The sequence below is a fragment of the Tursiops truncatus genome, chromosome 14 (genome assembly GCF_011762595.2).
Source record: "Tursiops truncatus isolate mTurTru1 chromosome 14, mTurTru1.mat.Y, whole genome shotgun sequence".
In the NCBI taxonomy this organism is placed as follows: domain Eukaryota; kingdom Metazoa; phylum Chordata; class Mammalia; order Artiodactyla; family Delphinidae; genus Tursiops; species Tursiops truncatus.
The window spans coordinates 64,146,006-64,170,560 of NC_047047.1; the positions used below are offsets into that span (position 1 = coordinate 64,146,006).

Below are 24,555 nucleotides of genomic sequence, written 5' to 3' on the forward strand. Positions count from 1 at the left end.
AGATGGCCAGCATTTGCCAGGTGGACAGGGGTGTGGGCAGGAAGCCAGCGTACATGCGTGTGTGTGTGTAGCTATGTGAAGATACAGACGTGCACAGAAGGGAGATTGGAATTATGCTGCCACAAGCAAAATGGCTGGAGTAACCAGAAGCTGGAAGAAGCACGGAAAGGTCCTCCTCTACAGGCTTTGGAGGGAGCAGGGCCCTGCCAGCACCTTGATTTTGAACTTCTGGCATCCAAACTATCAGTCAGCAGTTTTTGGGGGGTTTTTTGCAGCACGCGGGCCTCTCACTGTTGTGGCCTCTCCCATTGGGGAGCACAGGCTCCGGACGCGCAGGCTCAGCGGCCATGGCTCACGGGCCCAGCCGCTCCGTGGCACGTGGGATCTTCCCGGACCGGGGCACGAACACGTGTCCCCTGCATCGGCAGGCGGACGCTCAACCGCTGCGCCACCAAGGAAGCCCGAGTCAGTAGTTATTTTAAAGCCACTCAGTTCGCGGTCATTTATTCTGGCAGCCCTAGGAAACTAATAGAAGCAGGTGTAAATGCAGCCCAGAAATGAGGGGCGGGGAGGGAAAAAGAGGGGGTGAGGGAGTGTGTGTGTGCGTGTGTGTGTTTGTGCGTGCAGGCACCATTCCAGGAGAGCGCTCATCACTGGGCTGGAGCCCCTAGAGATGTGGCCAAGACAGGGAGGCAGGGCCTGGATCACAAGGGCCTTGAAGGCCACATTAAGAGGCGTGGACTTTATACTGAGGGCGGGAAAAATCCATTGGAACATTTTAAGCACAAGAGTGACACAGTCTGATGTGATGGTTGTCAGCATGTCCAGTTCAGTTCAACAAATATTTACGAAGCATGTGCTGTGTTTCTGGCACTGCGCTACATAGCGGGGGCAGGAAAGTCCATGGTACAGCCCCCGCCCTACCGAAGCCCATGGTCTTCATCGTGCCTGGGGCCCAGCCACATTCCGGTCCTTAGGTTCTAAGGCACACCCCAGGATTCCTCAATACATTCCACGTTTTGCTGAAGCCACCTTGAGCGGGGCTGCTGTCACTTGGTGACCAGAAGGTCGTGTACATGGGGCTGGTGTTTGGGGCCAGGGCTGCGGTTGAGGTATCACCCAGGCTGGGTGCATGGAGTGAGAGAAGGGCAGGGGGCTGAGGATGACGCCAGGTCATAGGAGCCAGAGACCAAGGGGACCAAGGTCTGCTAGGGAGGCAGGAGGAGGGCCAAGGAGCTGAGAGGGGCTGGTGGTTGAGAGAAACCAATACCCAAGAGAGATGGGGTAAGGTGAGGACGGAAAGTGCTCACCGCTTGTCACTGAGAGGTCGCAGATGACCTTCACACGGGCAGCTGTGACGGGGTGAAGCCATGTTCCACAGGTTGGGGGACAGGAAGAAGTGAGGAGGTGAAGCCCTGAAACTTGGCTGCGACAGCAAAGCAAGGGGGTAAGGGCTAGTAGGGCCTGCTGCAGGGCTTGCAAGAGGAGATAGATAGTTCCAGGCGGGGAAGGAGCCACGGGAGGTGGGGAGCTGTCAGAAAGAGTAACTGACACAGCCGTCCCTGGGCAGATGGCCTGATGCACGGGTCGGGGGTGCAGGGGTGCAGACCTGAGGGGAAAAGAGAGGACTCAGCTCTCTGCAGGCTGCGTGGACGGCAGGGGCGGGGTGGGCGGGATGGGACTGATGCAAACGAACTCCCTTTACGGACAGTTTAAAACAAACCAACTACAGGGAATCCATGGATACGGGCTTCCATCTTCTCTAGAATAGGAAGCAAGGTCACCTGCCGAGAGGGGGGCCTGAGGTGTCTGGAGAAGGCGTGGAACACCCACAGAGAAGGGGAGGGGAGATGTCAAGGGCCGCGAAATGGGATCACGGGGCAGCAGGCGTCCGGGGTGTAGCCTCCCTGTGTGTGTGCAGTTGCAGTGAGGCTGGTGGCACATGGAGGGCCCTCTCCCACCCCAGCCCCGCCCCAATCCTGTTATCCCTCCAATGGATGTGCCTGACAGATCCCCAGCCAACAGTTAATCTACACATCTGTCACCCAGCTGTGGCACGCTCCTGTAGAGAAGCGCGACCCTTACGGTGCTGTCTACGTACGCAGTGCCATCTATGTATGTCGTAGTGCTTCTGCATTAAGCCACATTCTTTCAGTCCGCTGTGTGTATGTGTTTGTGTGTATATATATATTTTCAGTTTTCTCTGCCTGGAATATCCTTTTTTTTTTTTTTTAACCCTTTTAGTGTGATTTCACTCATGATTGAACATCCGGTTCAAATGCCAACTTTTCCGCAAAGTCCTCTTGCCTTGGAGGAGGACATGACTATTATCCTATTTTACAGATGAGAAAAGTGAGACACAGACCAGTCAGGTAACCCGTCTAAGATCGCGGTGCTATTTGGTAGGATGTGAACCCAAGTCGGTCTGAAGCCAAAGCCCATAGTCTTTACCTTTACTCTAAATGCCTCAGTTAGAGAAAGTAGTTTAAACATTTTTAAATGCGATGCAGATGCAAAGTTGTGGTGTGGATCTACGTAACAAGCGTATCAGGGGATCAGCCTGCATTCCAGTTAAACAGAATAGTGGGAAGGCCTGGGCCAGCTTGCCAAGCAGTCTCTAGAGCTTCCTCCACTCAAACTGACCCAATGGCCCTGGTGTCTGCAGGCTGACTTGTCCCAGGGGAGGTGACTTGTCCAAGGTCACAGAGTGAGTTTAGTAGGAGGGTCAGTGCTCAAAGCCAGGGCTTCTACCTTACGTCCAGTGTTCCTGCCACCAAGTAAAAACAATATCTAGGAACAGAGAGGAACCTTCCTTTGCCTCCTGTCAGTTGGATGCAAAGCCCTTCCGTAGTTTAGGCAAAAGCTGGGAACTACACAGAGTAGCCCTCTCTGCTTTTACTGGAGGGAGGTACACATTAGAGAAATGTGATTTAACTAGTTGAACCCTTCCCCCAACTCAATCGGGAGAAATCAGCTCAGTGTTTGCAGCTCGTGCATCCCTAATCAATGGTGGTTTCATTCCCAGCAAGAAGGGGACAATCGAGAGAGATTCCAGGTCTGGAAAAGGTACAGAGTTTCCCAAGACCCTGCCCCGCCCTTTCACCTCTCATACTCCAAGAAAAGAGAGCTCCCAAGGCCTGTGTGTGTTCCCTGTGCACTCACCTGTTCAAGAAGGCATTGCCAAAGGCGTTCAGTTTCCTGAAAGGTTTCTTAGGATCCACCACCAGGGCATTCCCGGGGATAATGCCCTCCATCTCTCCCTGCATCACCGCAATGAAAGAGTCCGTGGTCGGCTCGGGCCCAATCCTCATGCCTGGGAAATCCTGTTCCAGCAGGTACCTGGCAGAAGGGAACACAGTCATGATGCAGGGATTCTATTCACAGATCAACACCGCGTGCCTACCACAAGGCAGACGGTGTGAGTCATGGCAGAGGGGCAGATCCAGAGCAAGGAGATTTCACAGCAGGGAGAGAGATTCACTGACGGGGAAGCCAAAGACCTTTGGGAGGAGGTGGGATTTCAGTTGAACTTAAAGTAACAAATCTGTCCTTCTCGGTCCGTATCTTTTCCCCTCCATGAAGCAGTGCCGGGGTGTGGGGCAGGGGGCGCGGGGAAGAGCAAGGTTTGGGCTCAGAAATAAAGCGTGGCTGGCTTGAAACTGATTCCCACACAGAATATTGTAGACTTCACAGCTATAGGGAGTCTGTCAAAGTCCCTGCACACAGGCTTGGTTAGAATTAGAGCACCCACAGGCTCTGCTGGCCACCCATAGGCTCTGCTGGCCACCCATAGGCTCTGCTGGCCACCCACAGGCTCTGCTGGCCACCCACAGGCTCTGCTGGCCACCCATAGGTCCTTATCTATTTATCTGCTTAGTCAGTCATTTAATGTAGAAATAACTCGTACATAATACAAACTGTGTGACAGGAACACTATGACAAGTGCATGTCCACCCCACCGTAGACTTTTGGTCCCACCCTCTAGCACAGGTACCAGGCTGTGGCCCCAGGGGACAGGTACCTCTCTTTGCTCCAGGCCTGGGCAGCGAGAGCCCAAGGCCACTGCCCTTCTCCACAGCTCCCTTTAGAGCACATGGTGAGCCACAGAATGAAGAGAACAGGCTGGAAAGTCAACCAGGCCCTTTGGAAGGAGCTCAGAACAGCTTTGAGCCCACAAAGCTTAAGGTTGGAATGCGGGTGAAGGAGTCCAGAACTGCCCGGGGTTGGGACTGGCCAGAGAAGAGTCCCAGGGGCCATGATGGACAAGAGCTAAGGGGTGTGTTGCCCAACAAACGCAGACCCTTGGGTGAGCCCTCACCGTGTGCCAAGACCCTCCCCCTAAACCTTGCGGGCCAGTGTTCATGCTCAGAGGGAAACATCAAGGAGCCCTCAGGAGGAGAGATGGCAAGTCAGAGGCTGCTGGCTGGGGAGAGAGCCTGAGACCTCCAGGACCAGCGTCCTCAGCTGGCTGCCCGTGGAGCAACCGTGCAGCTCCAGCTGCCGGTGCCGGGGCCCAGCCCAGAGGTTGTGACCCGCCGGCTCAGGGCAGGGTCCTGGCGACCGGTCCTTTTCAGGAACTCCCCAGTTGATTCTGATGTGCAGCTGGGGTTGACAACCTGCTCTAGACCCTGTCATTATCCTGATGACACCACTGACACTCAATAGCATGTCCATGCCGTACAGCGCACTCATCACTTTGAGAACGTATCTCTTTCTGGCTTCACCGCACCCCTATAGGTAGGTACAGTCGGGCTCTGTGTATCCGCGGGTTCCACATCTGAGGATACAACCAACCGCGGAGGACCCGTGGTTGAATCCCAGAATGTGGAACCCGCGGATCCGGAGGGCCGGCCGTACTGTGCCATTTTACATAGGGGCTTGAGCATCTGCGTGGGAGGTGGGGTCCTCGAACCAAGGTCTGCGGAAACTACCAAGGGACGGCTGTACTGAGGAAACCCAGGCTTTGAAGGGTTCCCTCAGTACAGCCGTCCTATTCGCCCACTGTTAACTCTTGAACGTGACGGAGCTGGAATCCAAACCCTATCAATCTAACACTAAACCCTTTGCTCTTCAACTGTCTTCTACCCCGAGGAAACGCTCTCTGCCCACCCTGTGCCACCCCAAGGTGGGTCTGCTCTGCCCAGCGAGTGGCAGCCGGGGGCACTGGCTGGGGTTTCTTCCGGCTCATCGACATCCCCGTGTGTCCTGAGCTGTTAGTTTACTCCGTGCTTGCAGGGCAGTTCAAGTCAGGTTGCCACGGGCTCCCTCCCCGAGGAGCTGGCAGGGGAGCTGCTGCGGAGGGGCCGCTGCCCAGGGCCACCCCGCCTGCACCGGGGGGTTTAGGTTGCCTTGGGAAGCCTCCCATCTCCCTGCAGGATCCCAGCCCCACATTCTGGGTGTGAAGACAGGATTTCCTCCCATCAGAGGACCATTCTGAAAGCTGGATTGGGGTGAGGATAGATCACCACAGCTGCACTTGGACGACGCTTCAGGTTTTCTCAGACGCTTCTGCTTCAGGGTTTCGGGCGAGAGACAGGGAACCTCAGGGCCTGGGGCCAGCAGACCTGGTTTCTCTAACCTTCAGAAGGTTCTCGACCTCTGCAAACCTCAGCACTTTCCTCTGTAACATGGGAGACCATTGCTGTGATTTATTAAGCATCTGTGATGTGCCAGGTACTGTTCTAGACTTTCCATGAATTGTCTCGTTTCATGTCACGTTGCTGCTGATGTGAGCACGGTGACCCTTATGGTCAAATGGGCCTCATGGGTAAACCCACCTCATCGGGTGTTCTGAGGGTTAATAAGTTACAGACCTTAAGCACATAAACCAGTACCTAGAACCTAGATCATCATCCCATTTTACAGAAGAGAAGATAAAGGTTAAACTATTTGCTGCAGGTTACGCAGTCAGTAAATAGCAGAGCTAGGATTTGAATCTAACACTCACGCTCCTAACCACTGCATTCGCTGTCTCCCTTCCTGCCTGAGGTATCTCCTCGACCAGGAAATGCAAACGGGCTGAGCACCCCCTTGGGACTAGAAGGAGCAGTGGGACAAGAAGGCCACAGAAGAATCTGGTTTGGCAGGAGGCCGGCCGGGGCCAGGCCTTGCGGGAAAGGTTAGGCTTCAGGGCCCACAAACCCAGGAACTGCTCATCTCCATAAACAGCTGCCCTTGGGGTTCACACTTCGGCCTCAGTGGGTGGGACGTGGCAGCAAAGCTATTGCTATCAGGTGGCCCAAGCAGGCGCCAGGCCCACTGGATCTAAAAGGATATTCTTGGGACTTGAAGCAGTTTCATGAGAATCAACACCGTGATCTGGAAACCCCATCCACGCTTGCCCATGTGCAGGGAGCACCTGTCCCAGTGGGTGCTTGGGTGAGAAGCCCCAGGCAGGGGGTGTGGCACGGGCGAATTCTGAGGCAGAAGGAGGGTGGTGGATATCATCAAAGGCTTCAGGGACAGCTGAAATAGACAGGGGTGGAAGCAAACAGTCTGAGGCACCCTTGAAAATGCCCAGCCTGAACAGGGCCAAGCAGCAGTGGGGAAGTACCTTCCTGACCCAGGCGTCTCAGATTTCATCCCTGAGATGCACTGTGCTGGCAGGCAAAGGGTGATGCACCCCAGCATAGCGGGGGCCACTTCCCAGGATGTTCTGCAGCTGCAGCCTCAGGCGGCCCAGCCAGGGCCTGGTGGCTGGAACTGCTGTCCTGCCTCCTCGGCTAAACCCACATGACCCCAGGTTTGCCGACCACACATGAGTCTGGAGAAATACAGAGTTCAGTGAAGCCAAGAGCAAGGCCAGGGATGCAGTCAGGCCAAGCAGAGAACCCAGGGCTGGGTAAATTCTCAGGGACATTTGGGTACGGCCTGCAGCCCCAAGTGCCCCCTTAACAAAGCCACCACTGTGTCCAGAAAGGAAAACCTATTGAGGAATATCATGGCTGCTTCTCTATGGGGAGCGATACAGATGGCCTCTGTTGCCAGGCAAAAACATTCCCAAGGCAGTGTAAAAAAAGACAAGTTAATTCAAGCCTGGGGGAGAGCAGCTGAGATGGGGAAGCAAGAGCATAAGGAGGGGCTGATAGGCTGAGCACCTGCTGTGAGGCAGGTGCTGCTCTGCGACCTTTCCCTGAATTATCCCACTTATTCGGTCCTAGAAGCGCTGTGGGATGGCTGAATTATTTCAGTTTCGCAGGTGAGCAAGTTGAGTTGGAGGCTGCCCGAGTTCAGGGCCAAATGCAAACATTTAGAGGCCCAAAGAGCTGAAAAGTTTTGGGTCCCCCTTCCTTGCTATCCCATGTAAAATACATACTAAACCATAAAATGGGCATAGGGAAGTCCTACGCAATTCAGATTTTACCCATGAGGCCTACTTTTGTCCGTATTTTTCTTAAGCAAACTCTTTCCTCACATTTCCATCATCTTTTGGTGTCCTGCTTGGCTGGCAATCTAAGCATGTGGCTTGCATTACTGGTGACCTAAGCACCCAGGGTAAGGCGTGGAGCCAAGAATCTTAACCCAGTCTCCAGGGTACCCATCTCTGCAATAGCGGGACCAAACCTCCCCTCTGCTGGGGCAGCATCCAGGGCGAGGAACAGAGGGCCGGGGCCACAGGAAGTACCACCAGAGGCCTGGGCTGGCTGGACCCTCTGCCTCGGCTCAGTTAGGGAATGCGCCTTGGTGGGCGTCTGCTTCATCACAGATATGGCCTTGGACAAGTCCCTCAAGAGCCTACTGCCTCAGTTTCCCCAGTTTATAGAGCGGGGCTAATCCTGGGTTTCTAACTAGCTCAGAGGGTTAGAGTGAAGGTTTTGAGATGACATACATGAGTTTGGGAAAAGCAAAGGCTACACCAGACATGCGCCCACATTGGCAGAGACAATAATTAGAGAAAACAAACGTCTCATCACTGCCTGTAAGAACTCAGCGCATTTCTACCTGGACTGCAAATCCAGGGCCCTCGCCGCCTCTGTGAAAATCCACATAGCTCTTAATTTGCATATCTTCAGGTAGACGCAGAAGGCATGTATCACTTTCTGCCTGTGTTACAGGTACTCGTGTTATATATCTGTATCTTGGTTTGTTTTGTTTCTGGTTTTGTTTTTGGCCGCACCATGTGGCGTGTGGGATCTTAGTTCCCTGATCAGCGATCGAACCCATGCCCGCTGCAGTGGAAGCGAGGGGTCCTAACCGCTGGACCACCAGGGAATTCCCATATATATCTGTATCTTTGATCTCTCTAAGCCTTGTGTACTTGAGCTTTAAAATGGGGTCAAGACAATAATGCTTGTCCTGTCAGCCTCTCGGGGTTCCGGGGATACCGTAAGTCACTCCATGGACACAAAGTGAGGTAGGAGATGGGGGACTCAACGGCTGAGTTGAGGTCGGAGTCAGCTCTGTGCTCCACGGAGCAGTCGCCGCTGCCCCTGGGGCGCAGCAGCCTCCACCAGGGATCAAAGTGACCCCAGCACAAAGGAGACCAGTGGCGAGACTGTCAAGCCTCCCACTAGCCTTGCCTTGTCTGCCCACCCCTGCGACAGGCTGGCCTGAGTGACCCTATGAGTTGTCACTATTCGTATGTTAGAGACAAGGACACTGAGGTCCAGAAAGGTTAGACCTTCCAAACATGGTCTCTTGGCTGGGAACTGGTGGAGCCTGGGTTCTGCCGAGCCACCCGTGTTCTTTCCGTGGCTGCGTTCTGCTGTCAGTGGGAGTGGGATGGAGCCCTTCCCCAGAGGTCCTTCTCCCAATGGCCTCCACACCTGACTCTCAAGGCAGATCTTAAGCCGGACCTCAGGCAGGTGGACCCAGTGCCTCTGCCCTAGGCCCTCTGCTCCCTTGAGTAACACTCAAGCCTTGTAAGAGGCAGGTGGATTTCCAGCTAGTCCCACTCAAGGACCAGCAGATCAGAGCCCTGGCAGGAAAAGGACATCCATGGACCTCGCAGTGGGGACAGGAGTGAGGACTTGCAGGGGCTGTGGCTGGCAGGATGGGCCTGGCAGAGGTCAGTGGGCCTACCTGGAATGGAAGGATGGCCCCTCCTCCAGCCCTTCAGCTTGCCAGAGAATCATCTTTCCTGGGTGGTGATGCTGCCGTGAGGCCTGGGCATTAGAGATGCCAGGGAGATGATGGGGGAGGGCACCGCCACAGGCAAATGCTGCGCCACCTCGGGGGGAGGATGCAGAGCGCCCCCTCCCCCCTCGGGGGGAGGTCGAAAGGGCTGGCTGAGCAGCCCCCCGACTGGCCCACCCCACCATGTGCTCATTCATGGTTTAGAGTCCGGGTCACGCTATAGAAGAGCCACAGGTGACCCTCAAGATCAGCTCAGATCTCCCTGTGGACAGCCAGGCAGCTTAGCTCCAGCAGCCCCGGGCCCCATACCCAGTGCCGCCGCAGCCCAGCGAGGCCTCCCTGCGGCCCCTGAGACGCTGGGGACACTGGGCCTTCCAGTCCCTGGGGCAGCCAGTTATTCACCTCCATGACCAGGGGGCCAAACGGTGAGAGAGAGGAGGGACCTGAGGCTTCAGGCCAGAAGGAGGAAGAGTGAAGGGAGAAAAACAGCAGAGGAGGGAGGGAAGGCTGTCAGGCCAGAAGGACACAGAGCTACTGTACTTGGAAGAGGCAGCCTGTGTTGAAGGAAGCATCCACCAGCCAATTTATTGTTTATTACCCTGGGTTGCCGGGCCTTAGGCCAGGGAAGTTATTTCAGGCAGAGGTCATAGCACATTAATTAGTTGTTAGAAGAATGTCCTTTTCTGTATGTTCTTCCTGAGACAAGAAGTAGACCCTTAAGCAAGTACATATAACTGAAAGTGGATGGACACTCAGAGCCGGGGAGTGAAGAAGGCAAGTCTGCTTCCGAGGGGAAGGTCCCTCACAGGTTCAGGCCGGAACACAGACCTGAATCGCTGTGTTCAAGGCAAGAAGCAGGGATGGGAGAGGGCGTAGCTGCGAAGGCAGGCTGTACTCTGCACCCAGGCGCACTTAGCTACCCCAAGGGGAACTTTCTTTGCTTTGGGGGAGGGGTGTTGTACCAGCCTACCCTCTTGGGAAGCAACTCAAAAATATGACTCTTAATACCAAGATTAAAAAGTAAGAAAATGTTAAAACAAAACAAAACAAAACAAAAAAACAACCCCAGAACTCTGTACAACCTTTGGCCTAGTGATTTCACTTCTGGGAATCTCTGAGAAAACAGTCTAATATGTGGAAAAATATTATGCACAGAGATATTCAGAGCGATTCTACAATAGCAAAAAATAAAATTAGAAACAACTTCAAACATTCAAAAGAAGTAGATTGGTTAAATGAATAACTGCATATACATGCAGTGAAATATGTGGCTCTTAAAAATAATGCTTACAAAGATTTTTAATTTACCCGGGAAATGCTCATGCTATGAGTGAAATAAATCCACATACAAAATTACATTATGGCATGATCTCAACTGTGTATAAAATAGCTAAAAATACTGGTGGAAAGACATATATATATTTTTTTGCGGTACGCGGGCCTCTCACTGTTGCGGCCTCTCCCGTTGCGGAGCACAGGCTCCGGACGCGCAGGCTCAGCGGCCACGGCTCACGGGCCCAGCCGCTCCGCGGCACGTGGGATCTTCCCGGACCGGGGCACGAACCCGCATCCCCTGCATCGGCAGGCGGACTCTCAACCACTGCGCCACCAGGGAAGCCCTATATATATAATATTTAAAATGGTTTCCCGAGTCATGGGATGATGGGGCATTTTTTTCTTCTTCCTCAAATTTATTCTTGTCTGCATTTTCCAATTTTAAAAAATAGCTGTTCAGTGGATTTAATGAGAAGAAAGGAAAATATGTAATTTGCTTTTGGAGGGCTTCCCTGTGCTGCAGCCCCTCCTCCCCTGCTGGTAGTCTCTCCCTCAAAGGGAGACAGCCTTTGATGCACGAGCTAAATTCAGTTACTGACATGAGTGGGGAGGGAGGACTCTTGTACTCGGAGGATAAGAGAGAGGAGGGATCTGCCTCTCCTGGCCTTCCTGTCCCCCTCAGATAAGGAGTAATCTATGGCAAGTTGGCTCTGCCACTTTCTTAGCCCCAGTTAACAGCGAGCATGACTCAGGCAAAGCCAGGACAGTGTCTCAGACAAGAGGCATGTCTGCTGCTCCAGGATCCTGCCCTCAGGGACGCTAGCTTCTCCCCATGTCCCCTCCCATTCTGCAAACCTGTACTGGGAGCTCCTGTAGCTGAGACCCCAGGCAAGGCCCCAGGGAGCTAAGGCACAGTAGTAAGTGCTGGGCTACAGGAAGGAGAAGCTCTAAATAACGTACTAAGAATTATAACCAAGGTGTGTCCAGAGGGCTGCAGGAGGCTGTGCAAGGGCAGGAGCGACCTGTAAAAGGCCTGTGCTTCCCGTGGGGCATAAACCGGACCAGGTGGAGGATGCGTGGTACAAAGGAAGCCGTGAACAGAACCCAGGGAGCTCTGAAGTGCCTTTGGCAGCAATGGGTGTTTAACGAAATAAGGGAGATGGATTAGATCAGGGGTTCTTGCCCTAAGGGCCAAGGCAGCCCCTGAACCCCCCAAATTATATGTAAATATGGGATGTATGTGCATTTTTCTAAAGATGGGTCCACATATTTCATCAGATTTTCAAAGGAGGTACTGACCTTTTGAAAAGTTAAGAAGCAAAGAATTAGATTCAGCATTAAGGGCCCTTGTACTTCTAACAATATAAGATATCCAAAAGCCAACATTCCCCCTGGGTACCCAACTTCAGAAATCACTCAGCCTCTCAAAGCTGCTGAGTCCAAGGCTGTCCACCCCACAGGGAGAAACTCATCTGGTGTTCCATACATGACATGCTAGTACGCTGCATGCCCTGCTTCCAAAAGGCTTGTGTTAAAAGCTTTGAGCTGGAGCGAATTTGAATCTAGAAAATCAGGGGCCAGACCGTGAACTCTTCTGCTTTCCTCGCCAAACAAAGCACAGTGTTTTGCATGTTGCAGGTGCTTTGGTCAATGAATGGAAACAAGAGCACCCCTACTTTGACACCTTCCACAGGAGATGAGCACCACTGACTCTGGGGGCGGTGGACACAGAACACATCACCACTGTGTACGAGCCTGACTCTCTACACAGAGGGCCACGAGCACCCTCAGCAGCTTGCAGGGCTGTGAACGAGGCCAAGGAAGATGGCCTGGCCTTGAAGGCTGTGGACTGGAGAGAAGCCTGTCTTCTAAAGATAGGAAAGGTCCTATCGCTCTGGTGGACAATATATGGACCTCTCTGAACGCAGGGTGGACAAGCTGACTTCCTGACTCCAGCCCAGGGATTCTGTAATTCAAGGGGATGGATGACTCACGCTCAGAGTTACAGGCATTTAGCCAACCATCTCCTCCCATGCATCCAGGACCTGCATCCCAGGTCAGTCTCCCACCCTGTTACATGGCTTTGAGCAATGTATTTAACTTCTCTGTGCTTCAGTTACCTCCCCTGCCAAGTCAAGGGGCCGGATGAGACCATGGCCAATATCCCTTCCACCTCCAAAAGACTTTAATATGATTACTGAGCCATTAAGATCAACGGAAAAGAAAAATGCATCCTGCTTCTGGACACTGTTTGTCGCCAGTCTCCAAGAGATATCTGTAGGAGCTCTGCTCAGTGAAGGAAACGGATAAAAGAAGGACACGTGGAACTACCAGACAGAGGGCCATAGGCTCCCAAGCCCACCTCCTCAGCTGCAACTGTAAAGACCTCATATGAGTGGCTGAAGCCTTTAGAAGGCAAGGGAAGTGGTCCTGCCCATCAAGGGTATGTCCCTACAAGGACAGGGGGTAAGACAACCCCACCAGCCTAAGGTACTCTTGCGACCAGGAGCTTTCTCACTTGGGCTTCCTGGGTTTCAGTTTTACCGTCCATAAAATGGGAAGAATAGGGATGGCTCTGAATTTTAACACTTCAAACTGACCACCAAAGCCAAGGGCTAAGTGCAGTGGCGAGGCACTAGGTAGGATAGAGCAGGGGACCATCCGATGCAATTGTGGGGTAAGCTTCGGATACCCGCACATAAGGATTTTTTCAGAGCCTTCTAATGAAGACTTCCCACTTGTCTCCACGCAGGAGGGGACATCGGGAGTGAGCGCAGGGCCTAAGCGCTGGGCGGCTGGGTGGGCTGCGGGGGCCCTGGCCGGCTCACCTGATGAAGGTGGTCTTCCCGGTGGAGTACTGGCCCACCAGCAGGACCATGGGCTTGTTGTCGAAATCAGCATCCTCCAGGGCGGGGGAGTGAAACTCGTGGAAGCGGTAGTGCTCTTCCAGGGGCAGCAGCTTGGTCCTGTAGAGTTTCTTGAGACCCTCGCTCACCGTCTGGAAGACCTCGGGGTCCTTCCTGCGGCGGTCATCGGAACGCAGCCAGCTGAACATCGCGGCCACCGCTCGCCTTCTCGGGCCCGGTGCGCAGTCCCAGCAGGAGGGCGCGGAGTCCGGCGACCCCCGTTCCTTGGGGAAGGCGTCCTGCAGGGCGGGTCCGTCGGGCTCCCAGCTGCGCCGCCGCCTCACCGGAGCGCGGGGCTCAGCCACACCATGGCCGGGGCGCAGGGCTCGGGGGTCCCTGGGGCGACTGCGCGGGGCCGCGAACGCGCTCTTCCCCTGCTCCTGAGACCAAGCCCAGGCCCGGCTTCATCCAGCAACCAAGGCCGGAGGGAGATAAAATATCTTGGCTGGGCGGGAGGGCTGCGATCTTGGGAAAAAAGTCAAACCTGCAATTAAAATGTCAGATGCCGGGGTCCCCGGTCTCCCCCAGCTCTCTCCCGCTTTGGCTCGGGTGCAGTTTAGGGATGGTTTGGCTCTTCTCCCGCCCGCCTGGGAGGCTCAGGGGAGGAGGGGGCGCTGCCCAGCCAGCGGACAGCTCAGCATCTGCAGCCGCAGCCCGCAGCCCCAGGCGCCTGTTTTAATGCCAGCCGTGCAGGAAGCCGGCTCGCGGAGGAAGTCCCCGAGTACTGGCAAGGCTGGCGTGGCCCTGCGGCCCCGGCGGGGAGAAGCTGAGCAGGGCGCCGCCATGTTTATGGGCAGTCGCCCCACTAGGGACCCGCGACCGCTTGCTGCCTGGAAAGGGAGGGATGCTGAGCTCGGTGGGAACGGTCTGGTATTTCATTCCCGGCCACTGGAGGTTTGATTTGGGAACAGCGCCCTCTCAGGGACAGCTGCGAAGACAGAGTTGACCTGCTTCACGTTCTCCCTTCTCTTAGATGTAGTCTTTCCTTTAGTTGCTGAGTTCAGTTCCTTAGGATGACAGGTTCTCTATTACTTGGGAATATTTTTCTTGGGGCATGGAAAGAAGAGCCCAATATCAGCTTGCCCCAAATGACCAAAACTGTCACTACCCAAACTTTCTGCTAGGTCTAGGAAGAAGTCAAAACCATTTTCATTCATTCATTCATTTGTTCATTCCGTCCGGTAAAACCAAACAAAACAAGCAGAACCTCCACAAGTAGTGAACCGGTATTATGGCACAATTTTGGTGACTGTGGTTACAAACTTGATCACCAAGATGAGCACATACAGTCTCTCCCTTCCAGGAGCTCCAGCCCAGGCCGGCCTTAAAGAGGAGATAGGAGCAGAGGGCCCTGGGTGCACAGCGGGAGGAGGCATTCTTTTTGCCTGGATACTATGAGGAAGATGTCACAGAAGGCAGACTGTGAGCTGGACCTTCAATGACGAATCTACAGAGAAGAAGGAGGACATTCCAAGCTGAGTAAAGGGCACTTGCAAAGGCTGGGGAACATGGAAAAACTTGGTGTGGTGAAGGCAGAGAGAACAGTTTGCTACCTAGAGTACTGGGTTCAGGAGGGTGGAAGGGAGTGACTGAGGCCAGGCACAGAAGGCTTTGCAGAAACAGGAATCATGGAGGAGATAAGGAACCAATAATAATGTTACTGCAGATAACTGTTAACATTGACTGAGCACTCACCATGGGCAGGGGCCTGGGCTACGTTCCCAGCGAGTATTGTTTCATTTAACCTTCGCAGCAGCTCTGTGAGGCAGATCATGTCTCCAGTGTCATGCCAAGGAGAAGGGGATGACAGCTGGCCAGGTGTAGGCAAAAAGGGGTGTATTTGCCTATAGGGAATTTAAACACAACAATAAAACCAACTCAAAGTCAATCTGCTTTATATTCTCACCATTCTCATCAGCATCAGTGACAAAATACTCTCTCCTGCCAAGGCAGATGGCTCCCATATACTCGCCTCCACAGACGAGGAAACAGAGTAGGCTAATGGGCCAGGTGGGACTACTAATGCTGGTAGCGGTGCAGGGGAGGGGCTGGAGAAGCAAAAGAGGCTGGAAGCCAAGAGACTGATTAGGAAACTTCAAAAATGTAGGAGTTGGGGTAATCGGGCTGGGAAAAAGTCATATTCAAGAGATTTTTTTCTTTTTTAGTGACATAGAATTGACAGATCTTGGTAAGCAATAATAAGGGTAAGATGGAGTCTAGGATAATTCTGAATTTTCTACTGTAGGGGACAAGATGGTTGGAGACACTGTTCCAACAATTAGCGGAGTCGGGAAGAGAGCAGACTTAGCATTTAAAGTCTGAAACATGTGGTCGAGGTGCCCATGGGAACTCCAAGGGGAGGAGCGTGGTGAGCTGCAGGGTTTCAAGTGGGGATTGTCAGAGGTGGGTGCTGGCTCCGATCTCCTTGGCTACAGCTCAAATCTCCTGACTCCCTACTTGAACCCCAGAGCTGATCACCTCTTTCTGTGCTCTCTGCACCCTTCGTTGAGAAACCACTCAGGTTAATATTTCACCCTTGGTGTTAAGTTAGCACTGGCATATGAGCATAAGAGGCAACTTTCAAAATATTTAACAACTCACATGGCATGGGAATGGAGCAATCAGAACAGACGTCTGTCTTCTCAGTGAAGCAAGACCTAAGGCCCTTTTTTGTAGAGATACAAAAGACAGAAGGATATTACAATAATAAAACCCACAAAAGAGCATCCAAAATATATAATTAATGCCTGTATATTAATAAGAAAAAAATTCCAATAGAAAAAAATTAGCAAAAGACCCAAAAATTCCTTTTATAAAAGAGGCTACAAGCATGTCCTAAAAATATAAGAAAAGATGTTAAACCTCATTAGTAGTGTCTGGAAGTTGGGAAGGTCTGGGTCTGTTGAGGGGGAGAGGTCAGGATCACCAGGGTGCTGGTGGGGAAGTCAGGGGTTCCTTTGTGGAAATATTTCAATATTTTAGTAATTAGTACAACCATGGTATTGTGTACAACCAAATGTCAGCCCTGAATATTTAACTTATTGAGTGTATGTTGACACATCTAACTCTAGCTCGCAGTCGTGAAGAGTTGGGAAATCTATCTTTTAAATAAAGGAACCAAGTAATGATGCAGCATGTCTATATACTAACAATAACAAGTTACAAGAGAGAATTAAAAAAAAATAAATCATTTACAAAAAATAGAAACATAGGGATAAATCTGACAAAAGATGTACAGACCTTTAGATGAAAAGTAACACAACTAAATGGAAAGACATTAAAGAAGTTCTAAATAAGTGGGAGAGACATACCATGTTCAGTTATGGAAAGATTTCATGTCACAAAGATGTGAATTCTTTATAGCGTAATTGCCAGATTCAATAATAGATAGAATTTAAATTAAAATCTGAACGGGGTTTTCCATGGAAATAAACATGGTGATTCTAAAATGTACGTAGAACAATAAATAGTCCAAGAGTAGCTAAGGTATCCCAGAAGAAGAAAGAAAAAGAGAGGAAGGCACAGGAGGATTAGAAGGAGGAGGAGGGCTTCCCTGGTGGCGCAGTGGTTGAGAGTCCGCCTGCCGATGCAGGGGACACGGGTTCGTGCCCCGGTCCGGGAAGATCCCACATGCCGCGGAGAGGCTAGGCCCGTGAGCCATGGCCACTGAGCCTGCGCGTCCGGAGCCTGTGCTCTGCAACGGGAGAGGCCACAACAGTGAGAGGCCCATGTACCAAAAAAAAAAAAAAAAAAAAAAAAAAAAAAAAAGAAGGAGGAGGAAGGGAGAAGGAGGAGAATAAAAGAAGACAATATCAACAGCAAGAGCAACAACTAGGTGAAGGGAACTTGCCATAGTAGAAGTCATTATCAAGTTGCAGTGGTTAAGGTGGTGAGGTTTAGCATAGAGATAGATCAAGAGAACAGTGACCCAGTAAAATAGTCAGGACATGTGGAAACCTGATATATACAGAGGTTGTAACAGAGAATGCATATATATATTACAACAAGGTCAGGAAGAATTCCTTCAATAAGACACCAAAAGAACAAATGGCAAATGAAATACATTTGGCAATAGTAAACCTAAGTCACTGTTATTCAACTGAAGATACAAAAGATAGTGAAAAGATATTTGCAATACATAAAACCAACCAAAGAGCGTCCAAAATATATAATTAATACCTGCACATCTGTAAGAAAAAGACAAACATTCCAACAGAAAAAAATATATTAGCAGAAGGCAGATTCCTTTTCCAAAAGAGGCTACGTGACTTCTACCCTATAAACACAAGAAAAAATGTTGAACCTCATCAGTAGTTAGAGAAATGCCAAACCACAATTAGATGGAACTTCACACCCACCAAAATGGCCAAAAAGAAAAACATTGGTTGATAACAAGTGGTGGTGAGAATGTGGTGCAATGGGAACTCTCACTCGTCACTGGTGGACATGTAGATAGTCATAAACGCCTTAGGAAACAATTTGGCATTACCTGGCAAAGCTCAAGGTGTGCGTGTCCTCCATCTACCTTGCAATCCCATGCCTACTTGTTATCTAGAGAGACTCTTGCCCACGTGCAGGTGCATGGGGAGATAAGTATGTCGAGGGCAACATTGTTTGTAACAGCAAAATATTATAAACAATGAAATTTTCTTCACCAAGAAAGTGGATAAATTGTGCCATGTTCATATAACAAAATTAATTTCATATAATAATATAGTACTATACCAACGTGAAAATGAGGACACTGGATCTGATGCCAAAACACAGTGCTGGGTAAATAAAGCCCGAGGTAGGCTGTGATAAAAAGCATAATAAATACCACTTCTCTAAAGTTTTAAATTATGCAAAAAACACTCCCTGTTTTTCATGATGCTCAGAAGTTTTTAAAAAGTAAGGGAATAGAAAACAATCTGGAAAACAATGTCCTCTGGGGACTAAGGACAGAAGTGAAATTGGGGATGGGGACACAGGTGGCTTCAACTATATATTCGCAGTGCTTTATTTCTTAACCTTGAATATGAGTACTTGGCTATTTATTTATTATTCCCCCATCCTTTATAAAAAATATCTGGTCCTTAGATACACAAAAGTAGATTTTTTTTCATAATCGTGGTTCAAGACAAACTCCTTATACCTGGCTTTTTTGTTACATTTTTTTCTTTTTTTATTGAACACACTTTTAAATAATACAACGAACCCCTGGTGAACCTATCAGCCAATCCGAGAACTGGAAAAATTAGCAATAGTTTGCCTGTATCTATGTGTCCCTCCCTTATCCTGTGCCCCGCCAGCCCCAGAGCTAGCCACTACCTGGAATTTATTCCCTTGGTTTTTAAATTAATGTTATCATTAATAATAGCATATTGTTGAGGTTTCGTGCTCTGGAACTTTGTAAAAAGCATATCCTGCTACAAGTAGTCCCCTGGAACTTAATTTTTTTCCTACTCAACGTTCTGTCAGCGGCATTCGCTTTCAGTTCCCGCTGGCTCCTAGCGGCCTCTCTCCTACCAGGTGCTTCTCCTGTGCCCACCACGTGGCTCCTATAGTTACCCTGAGGTTCCCAGGCAGACAACCTGCAGTAGATAGAGTCCCTGGGCCCGCACATCCTTAGTGACCTCAGGAAAGTGGCTTCACTCTCCCAGCCTCAGCTCCATTGTGAGTGAGAGTTTTTTGAGAATGAATGGAGACAATGCATGTTGATTTCTCAGTGACTGCCTGGTCAGTTGACAGTGCTCAGTATACACTGTTAGCTCTTAGTATAATAATCACTGTTGTTGTTATTCACTATGTGGGCACTGCCCTGTGTTCTGGACGTATTTAATAAGCTAGCATATCATTGGTCAGTGAGTAACTTTTTTCAGTTCATTTGTATCTTAACTGAGGGTGGCTCATCGGCTCCAAGAAGCACAACTGCTAGTAGTGGAATGTGTGCCCTTCACTATAGGCCCTTGAGGGTGACGCTATGAAATTGGGCTTTTTCCTTCTTTTTCTTCCCTTTCTCACTAAGACCACCAAAGTCTGGCCAGAAGTAGAGGGAGAAGAAGGTGAAAACTGCAGTGGCAACTTGGAATAGAAAAAAGCTTGAGCCCTGGCCCTAACTGGGGAGGTTAGAGGAGTCAGGAGGACGGTTCAAGTGGTGGCCCAGGTGTCCACAACCCTAGAGCTTGGGCCCCTCCCAGCCTGGCCCCTCCCAGATGAGTACACCATAGTTTACTCTTTTTGTTGAGCTCCGCTGAAGGGGAAAATGCGTCAGCTCAGCCAATTCCTCTTGTTGAGAATTAGACTAAGCTATTTAACCTCTTCTTATGTCAATATTCTCATATGTGAAACCCGGTCTAAGAATGACACTGCACAATGCTGTCGTGGGGATAAACTGACACAGTGTAGGTTAAGGACCTAATACCATTTTATAATCTCTATACAATATCTATCTATCTATAGACATAATTACATATATGTATATATATATATGTGTGTATATATATATATATATATATACACATACATATGGCATGTAAGTTCACTTTTGTTCATTCAGTTTTCATTCATTCAAGGGGAAAGTGAACTACTGTTCTTTCTACTTGAACTACTGTACTTTCCCCTTGAATGAATGAAAACTGAATACATACAAAGAAAGGCAAGTCTGGAATAAAAATAAGGAGATTAGGAAATTGTACTCGGGAAATTTATAAATGGAAAAGGAGATGAAGTAACAGGCTGAGTCCAGTTGTCCAGTTGTCCCTGAACAGCCTGCCCTGTTCATACCATTACTGCCACACCTATTGATACTTAATTACTGGGACGTGCATCTGTCATACACAGCAGCTCTTGGGGGCAGAAAGAGAATCTCATCCCTAGGTTACCAGGGGTGAGCTCACCGGAAAAGTCCAATATCACAAGGAAGAAAGCCCACACTATGGGAGGCAGTGGTGGATGTCTGGTTTTATTAAAGTGTCTGCTTCTTGAGCCCCTACAGCTCAGTTTCCTCTCTGAGAACCTCATCTCCCAAAGGCAAGACATTTGTAACTTACAAGATGTGAGCTATAATTAGAAAACGTTCCATCATCACCTTCATTATCAGTCTCTGCTTTCATAGCACTTGTGTTCCTAGAGGGTGGGCATTGCCCTTGTAGCATCTGGTCCTCACAGCAGTGCTGAAAGTGAAGATACCAATGCTTCCTCGAGAGGAACACTCACACAGAGAGGTCGAAAGCTTTGCCCCCACAGGCATCCTCTGTGGAGCTATCTATCATCCTACCTCCTTTCCCATCAACCAAAAAAGGTGTGAGGCAGCTTTCCAAAATCTCCTGAATTCTGAAAAATAATTTAACCCTTGAGGCAGTAGATGGGAGGAGAAGGGGCAGGTGGCTGGTGCAGCAGCGATCATGTCGGGGGGAGGTGAGCTCACCCAGTGCTCCTTAGAAGTGAGCAGCTTGTGTGGCTCCGAGCTTCCTGATGAAAGCAAAACCAGAAGTAAATTCTTGGTCCCAAGCCCAGACATATCAATCTGTCCCTGTAGGCAGTACCTTGATAGCACTATCCCACTAAACAACCCCCCTTGGATAATAAAAGTAACAAAGCAGTGAAACGACAAAAGCACAGGAATCCAGAGGGACCCTGGAGCAAGGACAAGTCTTGAGCATCTTTCCTAGATGGTAAATCTTGCCTGTCTCCCCACTAGGGGAGGTCGACGAAGCTTCTTGATGAGGAAGGCTGAGCTGTCATTTCTCTTGAAATCTCGCTCAGTGCTGAAGCAGGCCCCAAACTTGACTCATTAGGGAAGTGGCTCTTGATGGGCAGAGAGACTGGAAATGTGAATTGCCTGCAGTTGGCTAATGATTGTAAAACAATAAGGCTATGACCATCACACAATGTGTACCAGCAGAAGGAAACTGATAAAGGCAGAAGATAGGAGCAGGCATTATTTAAAAATACAAAAGCAGACAACAGTGGAAGTTGAAGAAGCAGAGCCTGCTCCTGTCTTTAAAAGTCTGCTACTCAGCAGCTATGTCTCAATTATTCTCTATTTAAAAACTGTATTTATTTTTATTTTATTTAGTTTGTATTTTGCTTCTCAATTTTGATTATAAAATTTCTTTTTGCTTACTGAGTTTAAAATTGTTTTATAGGAAAAGTTATTGGTTTTTTTCTTTTAATTTTATTTATTTTTACTTTTGGTTGCTTTGGGTCTTCGTTGCTGCACACGGGCGTACTCTAATTATGGTGAGTGGAGGCTACTCTTGGTTGTGGTGCGTGGGCATCTCATTGCAGTGGCTTCTCTTGCGGAGCACGGGCTCTAGGCACGCGGGCTCAGCAGCTGTGGCTCGCAGGCTCTAGAGCGCAGGCTCAATAGTTGTGGTGCACGGGCTTAGTTGCTCCGCGGCATGTGGGATCTTCCCGGACCAGGGCTCGAACCCGTGTCCCCTGCATTGGCAGGCGGATTCTTAACCACTGCGCCACCAGGGAAGCCCAAAGCTATTGGTTTTATTCTTTATGATTTCTCCCATTACGACATTAAACTTAGAAAGGGTTCTCCTCAAGAATTTGAGTTTTTATTTTCTTGAAATTGTTCTCTAGTTTGAAACTTTTATATGTAACTTTAAAATTCATCATTAGCTTTTTTTTTTTGGTATAAAGTTGTGGAGTGGTGATGTATTCAAAATTATTTCCAGATTCTTTACCAGTTCTCTGTTGAATAGTCTTCCATTCTCTTTTGATTTGTCAAGTCTTCTTAAAGACACATTATTATAAATTATTGAAATAGGATAACCCTATTTCAGAGTTACCCTGTTTCAGCAAGCTGTGTCTATTTTTAGTAACATGCCATTTAAATTACTGTAATCTTATGATACATCTTAATATCTGGTATGAATATTCACTCTCCCTTACTAACATGTTTTAACAATCTCTTAGTCTCACTTTCTTCTTGTCCTTGTTGTCTTCCCCCTCCTCCTCTCTCTCTCTCTCTCTCTCTCTTTCTCAAAATCTTCTGTTCCTTCTAATTGAAAAGTAATTATGAAATTTGCGGGTAATTTAGTTTCTGTCTTATTTCTGTCAATATGTATTTATTTATCCTCTGCCTTTTCCCCAGTCAACATTATACCATGTGTATTTCACATATCCTGGAAAACTATTCAAATAATTAATTGGAATGAATGCTAATATCCAACTCTATGGAAATTCCTTAATTTAATTAGCCGTACTAAATAACGAACATGTAAGTCATTGGCAGAATTATTGCCAACAATAATAAAAGCTTTATTTCAGAGTTATCTATTCTGTTTCACTGAAAGATGAACACCTTTGTACATAATTCTTCATCCATGGTTTTATTTACTTAATATGTATTTTATAAATGGAACCATTGGCAACATTATTAATTCTTTTGATACTTACCACCAAATTGCTTTTCAAAAGAGGTACAACAGTTTATATCCTATTGCAGGGATGTTAGAGTTCCTAGGGTTTTTTTTCCCCCCAACACTGTATGTTATTATTTAAATAAATTCACCAATTTGGGAACTGGAAAATATCTCATTTTTAAAAATGAGTGTATATATTATTACAAAAAAGTTTGAAATTTTTCATTTGTTTATTAGCCACTTATATTTCTTCTGTGACTGTCTATTTTTGTTTATCCTTCATTTTTCTAAAAACATTTTGTGTTTTTCTCATTGTTTTGAAAAAGTTTCCTTGTTTTTACAATAAGGACATTAATCTTATGTCTCTGTGTTTACTCATCCAGGTCAATTTTGAAGATGTTTTGTCAATTACCTTCTCCTCGTCTCTCCCCTCCCCCACAAAACAAGATCATTGGGATATTTTTTTATCAGAATCTCAATAAAATTATAAATTAATTTTTGGAGAATTAGCATCTTCTTAATATTTAAATTTTCAATCCAAGGAAATGATACAGCTTTCCACTTATTCTTTTACATCCGTGTAAACTTTCTGTAGTTTACAAATAGGTAAAAAAATTTCCTTTAAGATTATTCTGTTATTTTATATTTTTATTGTTACTATGAAAGATATTTCTATTATGATAATTTCTAACTGCTTATTGCTATATAGAGGAATGCCATTACTTTAAAAAGTATTTATCTAATGTATAGTTTTTTTACTTAATACTCATTCATACAGTACTTTTTAGTTCATTCTTAGTTTTCCAGTTAAATGAGGATCAACTAGTGTTTTTCTTCTTTATTAATACTATTTAGGTTTATAATTGTATTTCATATTTTGCCAGAATTTTCAAAACAATGTTGAAATTTTAAAAAGGAGCCTTCTTTTTTTGTTCCCCATGTCAGTGCTATTCTGATACCTATCTGGATTCTTCTTTCTTTCACCTCCTTGGCTTGGGAGTTGTGATCTTTTTCAATGCTTTTTTTTTGGGGGGGTGGGTCAGATAAAAAAGTATTCTTAGCATCTGGCATATAGCATCCTCTTAGATTTGACAGATACATGTATTTGTGTGTATATAGAATCCTACATACATAATTACATATTTGTGTTACGTGCTCTGAGTGTTTCTGAGAAGCCTAGGTAGATGGTGATGCTGTGAATAGAAACTGAGACCACAGGAGGAGCAGTAGGTTTGGAAAATGATATCTACTGATAGCCACAAGGATACTGAAGCTCAGACCAGGATCTTCTCAAAGGGTTTCCTTTTGCAGGATGGGACAGAACTCACATGTTTTAACATGTGAGACATGAGATTGAATTGACAGCAAACTCGATGTGAGTCAACACTAAGATGTAGGTGCCAAAAATAATTATAAGGTTTGAGCCGCATGCGCCCAAGTGTAGGAGATGAGGATAATCACTGCTGCCTGGAAGCCTGTTACGTGGCTGGCGCTATGCTAGCTGCTCTCACACACATGACTTACTTTGTTTGCATGACAGTTCGAAGTGTCATGATTCTCCCAGAGAGAGGAACAGAAGCTTAGTACCTAGAACGAGGCAGAGCAGGGCACACGCCACAGTTTTTATGAAGTGTAGGTGAACTGATGGATAAACCCAGATGTGGTCTGATATGGTATGGTTAACAGTCAGGGAGCCAATCACTGTGTTGTATTATGGTTAACTTAAGGAACTGAAATTTTAAAAATTATATTTGGAGGACTGTTCCCTGCGAGGGCAAAAACAACCAATCTACTGCTGTGCTATTACCCACTTGCAAGATTTCGGTTGTCATCTGTATGCCAATAATCTTAAACATTCATATCTCCAGTCTGAGCTTCCCCTGGGTATCCTGTAGACAGGCAGCTCACATTCAGTCCCAGGGTTGAGAGTTTCCCGA

General features: G+C 48.4%; 1 protein-coding gene across 1 annotated transcript in view; it reads right to left on the minus strand.

Moving 5' to 3' along the window:
• EHD3 (EH domain containing 3) overlaps positions 1 to 13,953 on the minus strand; it is a 29,577-nt gene extending 15,624 nt beyond the window's left edge. Inside the window, exons 1-2 of the mRNA XM_033838783.2 lie at positions 13,179 to 13,953; positions 3,163 to 3,339 (exon numbers count right to left, since the gene is read on the minus strand). Coding sequence (XP_033694674.1) covers positions 3,163 to 3,339; positions 13,179 to 13,405 — 404 coding nt within the window. The 5' untranslated portion in view covers positions 13,406 to 13,953. The remainder of the gene's footprint in view (positions 1 to 3,162; positions 3,340 to 13,178) is intronic.
• Positions 13,954 to 24,555: the final 10,602 nt, after the last annotated feature.